Source organism: Schistocerca americana, chromosome 10, assembly GCF_021461395.2.
Source record: "Schistocerca americana isolate TAMUIC-IGC-003095 chromosome 10, iqSchAmer2.1, whole genome shotgun sequence".
In the NCBI taxonomy this organism is placed as follows: Eukaryota; Metazoa; Arthropoda; class Insecta; order Orthoptera; family Acrididae; genus Schistocerca; species Schistocerca americana.
Window position 1 is genome coordinate 147,475,001 of NC_060128.1, and position 13,135 is coordinate 147,488,135.

The window sequence follows — 13,135 nt, forward strand, 5'->3', positions numbered from 1 at the left end:
CAATCGAGTGCGCAGCCAAGAAAACATCTAATACGAAAAATAAACCAGTAAACATCAAACGACGAGTTGTTGTACTTGGTGATAGCCACGCCAAGAAAATTGCCGAAAAAATAAATGAGTACAGTACGTTATTCACGGCAACAGGTATGACGAAACCCAGTGCACCTTTGACTGAGATAATTAAGAGCAGCAACTCACTTAATGAGCTATCTAAGAATGATGCCGTCGTAATCAATGGGTGGAAGTAATGATGTATACAGAAATGAGAGTAAACATGTGACCCAGTGTTTAAAAACTACATTACTTGATCTGAAAGTTCCGAACATCATAGTTACTAGAATGAGATTTTCACTCTGCAGCGGAGTGTGCGCTGATATGAAACTTCCTGGCAGATTAAAACTGTGTGCCCGACCGAGACTCGAACTCGGGACCTTTGCCTTTCGCGGCCAAGTGCTCTTGGTAGAGCACTTGCCCGCGAAAGGCAAAGGTCCCGAGTTCGAGTCTCAGTCGGGCACACAGTTTTAATCTGCCAGGAAGTTTCATCATAGTTACTAGTTTGCCTCACAGATACGACCTGCAAGACAATTCCATCGTAAATCTGGAGCTTGCAAAAGTAAACAGACAATTCTACAAAATATGCAAGTCCCAACAAAATGTAACATTTCTTGATCTTCCAGATGCAAGAGATTTGTTTACGAAACATGGACTACATTATAATAACGCTGGCAAGTCATACGTTGGCAAAATGCTAGCGAAATTAATACAAAAAGACGACGACGTTGCAAGAAAACCAATTGCTGTGCAACCAGTTCCGACCAAGGAAATGGATAAACGAGAAAACAATTTCAAAATCGCAGCCACAGCGCCAGCTCAAACAGGAACATCACGTCCAGAAGATGAGAAGGTGCCAGAACCAGCCTCAGAACATACAGCAAAGACTGAAATTATCGTCAAGAAAACTGTACCTACTCGTCATCCAGATGCTCACACACAGGGAAACTGATGAAGGGGGCCAGTTCTATCCGAATTTGGCCCAATACAACGAATCCAGAACAAGTAGTCAACACTCAGGTGGACGTTCCGTTACTTTATAGTCAAATTAGTTTTAAAGACCCTCTACCTAATAATATATGCAGTAGTAATTTCGTTATGCACTTGCACATAAGAGGTCTGTCTGAAAGAATGATCAGGAAGCTTTATGATATAGAAATTTTGCTAGAAAGTGTGAAACAATCTGTGAAAGTAATATGCCTTAATGAACATTGGCTAAAATCTGAAAATATCAGTCTCCTAAATAAACTTACAGGTTATAAACTGGCTACCAGCTTTTGTAGGACCAATGTGTATGGAGGTTCTTGCATATTAGTTCATTCCACGGTAGACTATGATATCAGACAGAATTTTAGCCATCTGAATGAAGAAGGCACATTTGAAAGTTGTTGTATAGAACTTAAAGAGTATAACACACTAATCATCAGCATATATCACACCCCTGGGTACCATATAAGCTCTGTATTTTTAGATAAGTTTGATACATTGCTACATAAATTAAAATGTGAGAAACTGTACAAGAAAGTGGTTATATGTGCTGACTTCAACATAGATGTAAGGACTGATGACAAATTTTCTTCACACTTAAAGAACCTGGTAGCCACAAATGGGCTAAATCTCAATTTCGATCAGTATACAAGAATTACAGCAAGCTTTGCAACATGTATTGACAATATTGTAAGTAGTTATAATTATTATGTAAAAGAAAAATTTCTTCTAGATTTAGGAGTATCAGACCATAAAGCACTATTTGTTTCACTACCGAAGCAAAATTCAGTCTGCCCAACAAAAAGATGTAGGAATTTGTCAAGAAAATGTGGAAGTATTTTGCAAAAAACTAAGCCAAACCAAGTGGACAGTCAGCAAACACACTTCCACAAGTGACAATTACAATAACTTTTTAACTGAATTCTTGGGTATATTTTCAAGTATGTAAGCACATACAAAAAAAAATTTGACAAAATAGTTAAACTAGCAAAACGTACTGCAAATAATGGCTTCATTTCAAATGCAAAAAACAAATCAAAAGCTGTTTGGTCTGTTATAAGAAGTGAAGTTGGCAGTGAGGCAGAGAGAAAATGCCCTTCTAAAATAGTGATAAATGGTAGAGCTGTTACAGAACCCAGTGTCATTTGTGAATCATTCAATGACTTTTTCATAAACTGTAACAAATTTGGTGAATGTTCACCACCAAATACAAAGCCCAATATGACAGATAGCAATTGCACATGTTTTAAGTTTTCTCATGTTTCCATCTCAGATGTCATCAAAATCATAATGTCCCTAAAAAATTCAAAATCTGCGGGGTGGGATGAGGTCCCCACTGAAATAATAAAAATAGTCCGTCACAGTATTGCATATCCACTCTCTTTCATAATCAACCAATCATTTGATGAGGGATGTTTTCCAGATCGATTAAAATATGCAGAAGTTCGGCCCATACACAAAAAAGGCAAACAAGATGAATTGGGCAACTATAGGCCAATCTCACTGTTACCAATTTTCTCAAAAATATTTGAAAGAGCTGCATGTGATCAGATTGAAAATCACAATTCATCTAACAGCATTATCTTAGGCAATCAATATGGTTTCAGAAAAGGCCGCAGCACAATCCATGCAATAAATGAATTAGTCACAAAAGTCAGCAGATGTCTTGATGATAGAATGTGTGTGTCGGGCATCTTTTGTGACCTGTCCAAAGCCTTCGACACAGTAAATCATGACCTGCTTCTCCAAAAATTGGCACGCTATGGTTTTCAAGGCAAATCTCTTAGCTGGATGTCATCATACTTGGCAAACAGAAAACAAAGAGTACTTATTAACATCAACGGCAAGAAATTTCTCTCTGGCTGGAAAAACACTCAATTAGGTGTTCCACAAGGCTCAATATTAGGGCCACTGCTTTTTCTATATTATATTAATGATATGCCATGTCAGGTCCAGTCTGATACTATCCTCTATGCAGATGACTCAACAGCTGTAGTCTGTTGTAAAAATGAGGTAGACCTAATTAGTCATATTGAACAAACACTTGGGGAAGTGGAGGCATGGGTCAAAAACAATAACTTGACATTAAATATTACAAAAACAGAAATTGTTCATTTTACCACAAAACAACCTGCACAGTCTATAAGTGAAATAAGGTATATGGACAAAAAATTAGAGACTGCAGACTGTGTCAAATTCCTTGGCGTGTTAGTCAATAAAAACCTGTTATGGAGTTGCCATGTGGACAACATACTGGGTCGACTATATAGCCTTGTATATATTATGAATATCTTGTATAGTATTACTGATTTAGCTGTAAGAAAAACTGTATATAATGCATATTTTGTTTCAGTCATTAGGTATAGTATAATTTTCTGGGGGTCTGAAAAAACAAATTTACTTAGAGCTTTTAGACTACAAAAAAGAATCATTCGAGCAATGGTGGGAGTAAAACCAAAGCAACACTGCAAACCTTTATTTGTAAAACTGGATCTAATGAGCATTCCAAGCATATACATCTATGAAACTCTCACTTTCACGAAAAGAAACCCACAACTTTTTGAGGGCAACTTCTTCTTGCATCAATATGATACAAGACATAGAACGAGCTACATGTTACCTACCCACCGTTTAAAATCAAATGAAATAACCCCATACTATATGGGCATGAAATTTGTAAATAAAATATGGAAAGATATGGATGACCCAAATATAAAAGGCACCAAAAGAGACCTGGAAAAATATCTGAAAGATAAATGTTACTATAATGTAGAAGATTTCATGAATGGTAACAATGCATTATAATTGTAATTAAAATACCTCTTTGAAGATGTTACACCATGTATATTATTAGTTTATTGTCTATTTTTAGTATTGTTATATATAGTGTAAAAACTGACAAGTCACCTATGTCACAATCTTTGATTGTATAAGGCATGTTATGTGATAATAAAAATTGAATTGAATTGAATATATTGTAAGTTACTTACCAAGTTACTAGTTTGGATGATATTCTCTCAATGCATTTTTTCTTGTTGGAATTGCTGTTGTATGTTCTGCATCCTCCCAAAATGGTTGGAGTTTTCATTGGTATTTTCTTCATTGAAATTGTTTTGGAAGACGCTTTGTATATGAGTTTGATAAATGCTTTATAATCATCCACAATGTTATAGCATATTCTTAGTTCTGAAATTAGATGCTGAGACCATGACTTGTATTCTTCTCATTGCACTTCTTTTATGCTATATTGTCAGTTTATCTCTACTTCTATGATAATGATGCACGCTGAAGGAATGAATTAAAATTTGTATCAATGCTCGGATTCGAATCTGAGTCCCCTACTTATCAGGTAGATGGCACTGCAGTTACCACAGCTGCATGCACAACCCTAGTACATCTCCCTCCCCAATACAAATTCCAACTCACTTCTCAGATCATTGCTATTCCCCTTTGAAATTCACAGCAGTATTGCAGAGGCTCTCTGGCATTGGAACAGCATATTAGCAATGAGCAAAACTGCATTAATTCTGTCTGTACCTCAGGCACGGGTGATATGTTAATCATTTACAGTTAATGTTCCTGGTTCATACTGAGTATTACTTTTATCTCTGATAGTGATGAATTAAAATTTGTGCCAGCATTGGGATTCTAACCCAGATCTGCTTACTAGGCAGATGTACTAACTGCTGTGCCGCACTGGCACTGTATGCCTGCATGGATTAACCCAGTATGTCTTCTTCATTTATTTAAATTCCCATTCACACCTTAGCCCATTGCTATTCCCCTTCCAAACTCACGTCAGTATTAATTCATTGCTTCAGTATACATCATTATCATGATTAAAGTGGTGAGGCCTGAGGTACAGGCAGAATTAATCACATTTCGCTCATTGCTAAGGTGCTATTCCATTGTCAGAGAGCCTCTGCAATACTGACGCAAGTTTATAAGGGTACTAGCAATGGGATGAAGTGTGAATGGGAATATGTATTGGAGAGGAAGACATACTGGGGTGATGCAGTAGTTAGCACAGTTCCTTAGTAAGTGTTGTGTGTCAGGAACATGTTTAGTATGACTGAGGAAGAAACATCCTCTAATTCTCCAGGTCTCATTTAACTGGTATTGTTCCCAACTGAGCTGTTTGTAGAGAGTTAAAGCAAGCAAGCAGAAATCAAACAAATGTTTATTCGTGTAGATCTGAACTTGCCCAACATCTGATGCTCAAGCTGCTTACGTAGATAGGAGGACCAATAAAATACGATAGGATGTTATACACACAGACAGGCAGAAAATATTTTATTGCTTTACAAAACCACTGCATGAAGAAGTCACACACACAATATACTTTTTGTAATAGTTATATATTTTTTGTAACACAGATAATAACTTTTTAAGACAAAGTAAAAATATTTTATATATTTAAATGTGACAGGTCTTATTATTTACTGATTTAAAATGGTTAATATTAGCTTATTGAAAATTTGAATCTGCTTTATGTAGGCAGTAAAGGGAAAATGTCTCAAATTCTAAAGAATGCACCTAACACCCCATCATACTGACAGAATGATAAATAGAAAGAATGTTCTGTCATTTCACATCTCACAGACATGTTACATCACTTTTTCTTCATTAATTATGTCCATGACACTGACGTGGTGCATGACTCATGTGACAGTTTTAATGCTTCTGATGACAGAATGTCACTATCTTGCACACGATTTTTGATAAGGTTGCAGTATCCAGATCGTAGTATTGGCAGTAAACTGTGATGAGTCAATATTCGTCTTTGTCCTCATCTGTTTCTGATGCAGCATCCTCCTGCACTTCCTGGTAATCTAGCTCCAGTGCTGCCAGGTCTTCACGGGCTTCAGAGAATTCACCTGTAAGTTGAGAGAGAAGAGTAATTTATTCTGATGCAGCAAAAGGGCTTCATCCAGTGTGTTCTAAAGATCCCGTTATGAAGCAGAATGTTCAGGTATGTTTAAGAAATTAAATTAATAATTGAGGAATTGACATAGGAAAAAAAAAAATAAAGCGTTTGTGGACTTGGGAAAAAAAGAGTTTTGTTGTATGAATTGGTTGTGAAAACGTATGAAAGTCATGTGAAACATTCTCATGTGCAACATACACTTTAATTTTGTCCAGTATCATCAAAATGCAACTTGAGATTTTAGTTGGATAATTGCCTACTGTAAACTATATTAGAATGTATCAGGTTCGGTGTGATAATCACTTTCTGCCTGTTGGTATGAGGTATTCTGATGATACTTCAAGGCATTCAAGATTTGTTGTTGCCATATTGAATGGTTTCTTTGGCTTTCTCTGTTTATCACAGGTGCAGTTCTTTCATACCCACACATCTCAACTTCTCTGGTTCTACACTTATTTTCTTTGGTAACCATTAAGCCACAGATTATGCAGGTGTTTAAACAGAGATGGTGAAATGGAGACTTCACTGTTTTCTGAGCCGGCCAGGTTGGCCGAGCGGTTCTAGGCACTACAGTCTGGAGCCGCGTGACTGCTACGGTCGAAGGTTTGAATCTTGCCTTGGGCATGGATGTGTGTGATGTCCTTAGGTTAGTTAGGTCTAAGTAGTTCTAAGTTCTAGGGGACTGATGACCTGAGAAGTTAAGTCCCATAGTGCTCAAAGACATTTGAACCATTTGAACTGTTTTCTGAGGACCTGATGTAGAACCATTGTTCAGAGCTTGTTGGAGATTCAGTTGTCCAAGATGCATAGTACATCCTATAGATGTTTAAATCTGCACTTAAGAATAACTCAGTTAACTTTTAGATGTTTACATTTGAACTTGTGGGTAACTTAGTGAACTTTTAGATTTTTTTTTAAAAATCTGGACTTAAGGTTAACTTAATTGACATGTATCATGAATAATTTCTTTCTTATTATGTAGAGAAACAGCAAATACGATCCCTAATTAACCCTTAACTCACTAGGTGAGGTCCCCCAGACAGCATGAGAATTTTTTAACTTCCTCTCTGAGGTAACTTCTAGCAGAGTGCTCCTATATGCTCCTATACTTTACCTGTTGTTGTTGTTGTTGTTGTTGTGGTGGTGGTCTTCAGTCCTGTGATTGGTTTGATGCAGCTCTTCATGCAACTCTATCCTGTGCAAGCCTCTTCATCTCCCAGTACCTACTGCAACCTACATACTTCTGAATCTGCTTAGTGTATTCATCTCTTGGTCTCCCTCTACGATTTTTACCCTCCATGCTGCTCTCCAATACTAAATTGGTGATCCTTTGATGCCTCAGAACATGTCCTACCAACTGGTCCCTTCTTCTTGTCAAGTTGTGCCACAAACTCCTATTCACCCCAATTCTATTTAATACCTCCTCATTAGTTATGTGATCTACACATCTAATCTTCAGAATTCTTTTATTCTCTTCTTGTCTAAACTATTTATCGTCCATGTTTCACTTCCATACATGGCTACACTCCATACAAATACTTTCAGAAGCGACTTCCTTACACTTAAATCTATACTTGATGTTAACAAATTTCTCTTCTTCAGAAACGCTTTCCTTGCCATTGCCAGTCTACATTTTATATCCTCACTACTTCACATACCCTCCTCAAATTGCCTTGTTCTGACACATATTGTTGATGTATTCTGGGGTCTCCTAGAGGGTACCTTGTGAACTACATGCCTGTTTTCTTAGTAAAGCACAAAATCTGTTTGCAGGAGTGTGTCAATTTCAACAATCCTAAGTTTGATGAAGTTGTTAGTCAGTGGGTAGAGGGACATACCGATGATATAGATCAAGAAACAGATGAAAAAGATGACGATTGTGTAGCAGCCATGGATCATAATTCTACTGGCAAACACTATGATCAATCAAGGGAAGAACTTCACGACAATTGTGTTGGACACCTTCCTGTTTCTCCAATAACATATTTAAAGTGTTTGTTAACATAAAATGTGTTCTGATTGATGGTAAAGGAAAATGTAGATCCTGATAGTGAAAATCAGTTTTGCAGACTTTCTTTTTGTCCAATCAAGTGTCATTTTTAACCTTGCGCTTTAGTTTATGTGAAAATTTACCTGCTATTAAGATACTATAAGTTTTCAGAATGTTAACATCAGTTCTCTAACAATTTGTTTTTGTGTACTAATTTAAAAACCACATAAAAGTATGTAATTTTTTATCATGAAAGTAAAACATTGGCGGCTTCATTTAGTGCAATAAAATCAATGAGGAGTATTTAAACAACAGTGACATAATCATAAAAATAAATGTTGTATAACTTAAATGAAAATTTGCAAATTGCTTAGTCTCTTAGTCTCAGTTTACGCATTGGGGTCACGGAGACCACACCTCATAGTATACGTTACAAAAAAGTCACCTCATGACATAAGGGTTATATCAACACCCTATTCAGTGTATTTCGACTTGGGCTGATGATAATTTATGTTCAATGAAGTACTGTCTGGTGTCAATGGTGTTGAGAAACACATGAAATCATTAAAATTGAACAAAGCATTGGAACCATTGAGATCCCGCCAGATTCTCTACTGAATTTGTGGCTGAGTTGGTCTGTCTTTTAACTCTAATCTAGCATCTACCCCTCAAACGAAAAACCATGACCAGCAGTTGGGGAAAAACATTGGTCACACCTCTTTACAAGAAGGGTATAGAAGTGATTTACGAAACTAACACCCATTATCCTTGACACTGATTTGTTGTAGACTCTTAGAACATATTCTGAGCTCAAACACAATGAGGTATCTCAAATAGAATGACCTCCTCCATTCCAGCCAGCATGGATTCAAAAAATGTTAATCAGGTGAAACCCAACTCGCACTTTTCTCACGACATACTGAAATCTTGGATGAAGGCAGTCAAATATCTGCAGTATTTCTTGGTTTTCTAGAAGAAGTAGACTGAGTACCACATTTATGTTACGTGTCTAAAACACTGTCATGTGGGTTATTGAGCAAAGTTTGTGACTGGATGAAGTAATTTTTGGTAGATATGACACATAATGTTAACTTAGATGGAGAGTCATCAGATATAGAAATAACTTTCAGTGTGTCCCAGGGGAGATTGTTGGGAGCCTGGCTATGTTATCAGTGATATAGTGGGCAATATTAATAGTAACCTCAGCGTGATGATGCAGTTATCTATAGTGAAATACTGTCTGAAAAAAGCTGCAGACATATTCAGTCAACTCTTGATAAGATTTCAGAACAGCGCGAAGGCTGGCAACTTGCTTTAAAAGTTCAGAAACATAAAAATGTGATCTTCATGAAATGAAAAAACTTAGTATGCTATGACTATAATATCAATGAACCATGGCTGGAATTGGCCAGCCTATATAGGGCTTTCTTTCTTTCCTGACTTTCATTGCACATTTACGACTTTTTGTCTAAAGTTGCACCTTTGCAAGAACCAGCCAGCTTATCGTTTGATGAAATGTGCAAGCTTCTCTCCACCTATTACTGAGACAGAAAGCACATAATTGTGGTGCATGTACAATTTTACCATTGTCAGATTTGCCCAAATGAATTTTACAAAACCTGTGCACCAGAGTAACACAGGTTGAGCCATCATCATAAATTTGTTATTAGTACCAATCACGAATCCTACACTGATCACATGGTGTGTGATGTTATTATTCATCTGGTACCAGATAGGGAAGTCTGTGAAAAAGCACTTCAGCACAAGAATCTGATGTTTCCTGATGTTCTCTGTATAGCACAGCCTTTTGAAGCATCATGGGCTACAGGTGATCAGATTGCTGCTTGGGTGAGGTTTTGGAAGTTGCTCAGTCAACACCTGTTACACGTGCTGCAAGTGTTCAGAATGACTGGGAAGCCACTGCAGCATCACATGGGGCAGTGCCGGTTACGGCCACAGCAGCAGCAGGCCACATCACAACAGTAGCCCCATGTCTGCCTTTGATCTTGTCCATACTGATTCATCCAACACCAGCATGTTGTGCGCCATAAGTGTTGGGCTGTTTGCAACAAGTGTCAAAAGAAAGGCCACATTGCTTTGGTGTGTAACTCCTCTTCAAATGTAATGGACACAGTAGTACTTTTTATGGACTTGCTCATGTTTAATAAACCAGTAAAAAGCAAGTGGATATCCAAGCTGCAAGACCTTAGTAAGCGCACAAATGTATGTGGACTTGGGCTCTCCTCCCCTCACACAGGTTTCATGATTACTGGAGGAGAATATCTAATTGCACATGGATGCACCATAAAATTGTGGTAATACATGGACCAAATGCAATGTGGTGTCCAGGCATAGTGAAATGGTTCCAAAAACACAGTCACATGTGATGCTAATCAGAAAGGAAGGCCACCAACATTGACCACAGATGACAATGTTAAGGCAATCTTTTCAGGCAGCTGAAAGGACATCTGAGGGGGAAAGAGATTTTCCGATAATGAGAACACTCATACAGCTATTCTCAAATTGCTCTGTGATCAAGGAGTGAATTTGTATCATTGAGGAATTGAGTGATTGGTAGGATGTTCTTACTGTTGTTTATGGAGACTTGTCAACTCTGTTATAAAATAGAAAAATACTGTTACTCATCTGGGTCACTTTGATTTCTAGTCTAGCATTCAATAAAATTTACTTGACGTGCTGTAATAATGTGTAACTTGTTTTTCAAGTCCCCCATACTTTATTTCCCTCAATTTCATTGCTCCAGAAGATAACACTGTAAGACAACAAAGGGAGGAAGTATGTAAAATAAGTCTGCATCTGGCCATCAAGTTAATGCGTTGTCATTCTTAATGGAGAGAAGTCTTCCGAAGTAAGAGTGATTTCAGGTGTGCCACAGGGGAGTGTTGTAGGACTGTTGCTATTCACAATATACATAAATGACCTTGTGGATATTATTGGAAGTTCTCTGAGGCTTTTTACAGATGATGCTGTGGTATTTCGAGAGGGTGTAATATTGGAAAATTGTACTGAAATGCAGGAGGATCTGCAACGAATTGACGCATAGTGCAGGGAATGGCAATTGAATCTCAATGTAGACAAGTGTAATGTGCTGCAAATGCATAGAAAGAAAGAGCCTTTATAATTTAGGTACAATATAGAAGGTCAGCAACTGGAAGCAGTCAATTCCATAAATTACCTGGGCGTAGGCATGAGGAGTGATTTAAAATGGAATGATCATATAAAGTTGATTGTCAGTAAAGCAGATGCCAGACTGAGATTCATTGGAAGAATCCTAAGGAAATGCAATCTGAAAACAAAGAAAGTAGGTTACAGTACACTTGTTCGCCCACTGCTTGAATACTGCTCACCAGTGTGGGATCCGTACCAGATAGTGTTGACAGAAGAGAGAGAGAAGATCCAATGGAGAGCAGTGCGCTTCATTACAGGATCATTTAGTAATTGCAAAAGCGTTATGGAGATGATAGATAAACTCCAGTGGAAGACTTTGCAGGAGAGACGCTCAGTAGCTCGGTACGGGCTTTTGTTGAAGTTTTGAGAACATACCTTCACCGAGGGGTCAAGTAGTATATTGCTCCCTCCTATGTATATCTCATGAAGAGACCATGAGGATAAAATCAGAGAGATTAGAGCCCACACAGAGGCATACCGACAATCTTTCTTTCCACGAACAGTACGAGACTGGAATAGAAGGGAGAACTGATAGAGGTACTCAAAGTACCCTCTGCCACACACCGTCATGTGGCTACATATGGATGTAGATGTAGATACAGTGACAGATTCTTGTATGTACCAAACATAGCAAACTGAGCTTCTTGATTAGTTTATAATTTTGTTGATTGTATATTAGTATATTATCCAACAGGAGAGCAAGGAGCATCACACACAGTTTTTCATTTAGTGTAGTACCATTAATATCTATTTCTGGTACGATCAAGTCATTTTTTGTAAGAATGAAACTGTTTGTTGTGAATTAATAAGAAATATTTGAAAAAATGTTGTAGGCTGCTTCTCGTATGGTTGAATTTCGATGTGATTTGTAGTAGTGGCATCAATAATCATCATAGTTTCTGAATGGGCTGTCTCAGTTCATCTAGCAAAGTGGCAAGAGGAATTTTTTTTTTTTTTTTGGGTAACAGCCTTAATCATAATGACCCATCAAACCCCCAAATAAAGGATACCTCCACAAACTAAAATCTGTGAGATTTTATTTCTTTTAGATACTATCTTTCAACATTTACGTGAAGTAGTACAAACAGATAAGCAAGCATTGTAATACTATAAATTCAATTTACTGATGTGCTTGGAATACCTAGAACATAGTTATCATCAAATATAATTAAAAATGTCATGAAATATAGCTACTATGAAAAATCAGTACAAAAAATATAAACAAATGTTATAAGTCACCATATAGTGGAGATGCTGAGTTGTAGATAGCCACAACAAACAGACTGTCAGCAAGTAAATTTTTGGCCAAAAAGGGCCTTCATCAGAAATAGATGACATATGTACAACACTCACGCAAACGCAACTCACACATACATGACTACAGTCTCTGGCTGCCGAGACCAGACTGCAAGCAGTGGCATATGATGGGAGAAGCAACTGGGTGGTGGGAGTAGGGAGGAGGCTGGGGTGGAGAGGGGGAGGGATGGCAGGGAGGTGGCTGGGGTGGGGGGGGGGGGGGGGTGGGGAGGGGAGGGATAGCACAGTAGAGGTAGAAGGGGGGGAGGTAAATTGCTGCTATACCTGGGCCGCTGAAACATGTCACTTCAAGGTCACTCCTCAAGCGCCGTAGAGTTGGTAGTATAACCAACAAACAAGTGAGGAACGGGAGGTGCTGGGGGTGAACCAATAACAGCACTGAACAAAAGCCGGTTCCTGGGGCAATGCTACCACATTGCCAGCTTCTGTGTAAACATTGTATGTTACTGCGTGAATGCCTGCTGTTGTGTTGTGTTACCACCTTGACTACAGTTTTTGTTTGTTAAACAATGTCTCCAAAACGATGTCGTTCACCAAGCGACAATCCATTGCACTGTGGAGTGCCATTAAATAGTCAGGCTTTCGAGTTACTACGGAGGACGCATGAGTTTTACGAGCAAGAAAAAGAATTTGTTTCTGTTCAAGGGCACGCGTTGATTTCTGCCGAGAAAGTT

The 13,135-nt window shown here is 38.0% G+C and overlaps 1 protein-coding gene across 1 annotated transcript in view; it reads right to left on the reverse strand.

Moving 5' to 3' along the window:
• Positions 1–5,472: 5,472 nt before the first annotated feature.
• Positions 5,473–13,135, reverse strand: part of LOC124552397 (tubulin alpha-3 chain-like) — a 216,377-nt gene continuing 208,714 nt past the window's right edge. Inside the window, exon 10 of the mRNA XM_047126657.1 lies at positions 5,473–5,915. Within this exon, the coding sequence (XP_046982613.1) occupies positions 5,809–5,915 (107 nt within the window). The 3' untranslated portion in view covers positions 5,473–5,808. The remainder of the gene's footprint in view (positions 5,916–13,135) is intronic.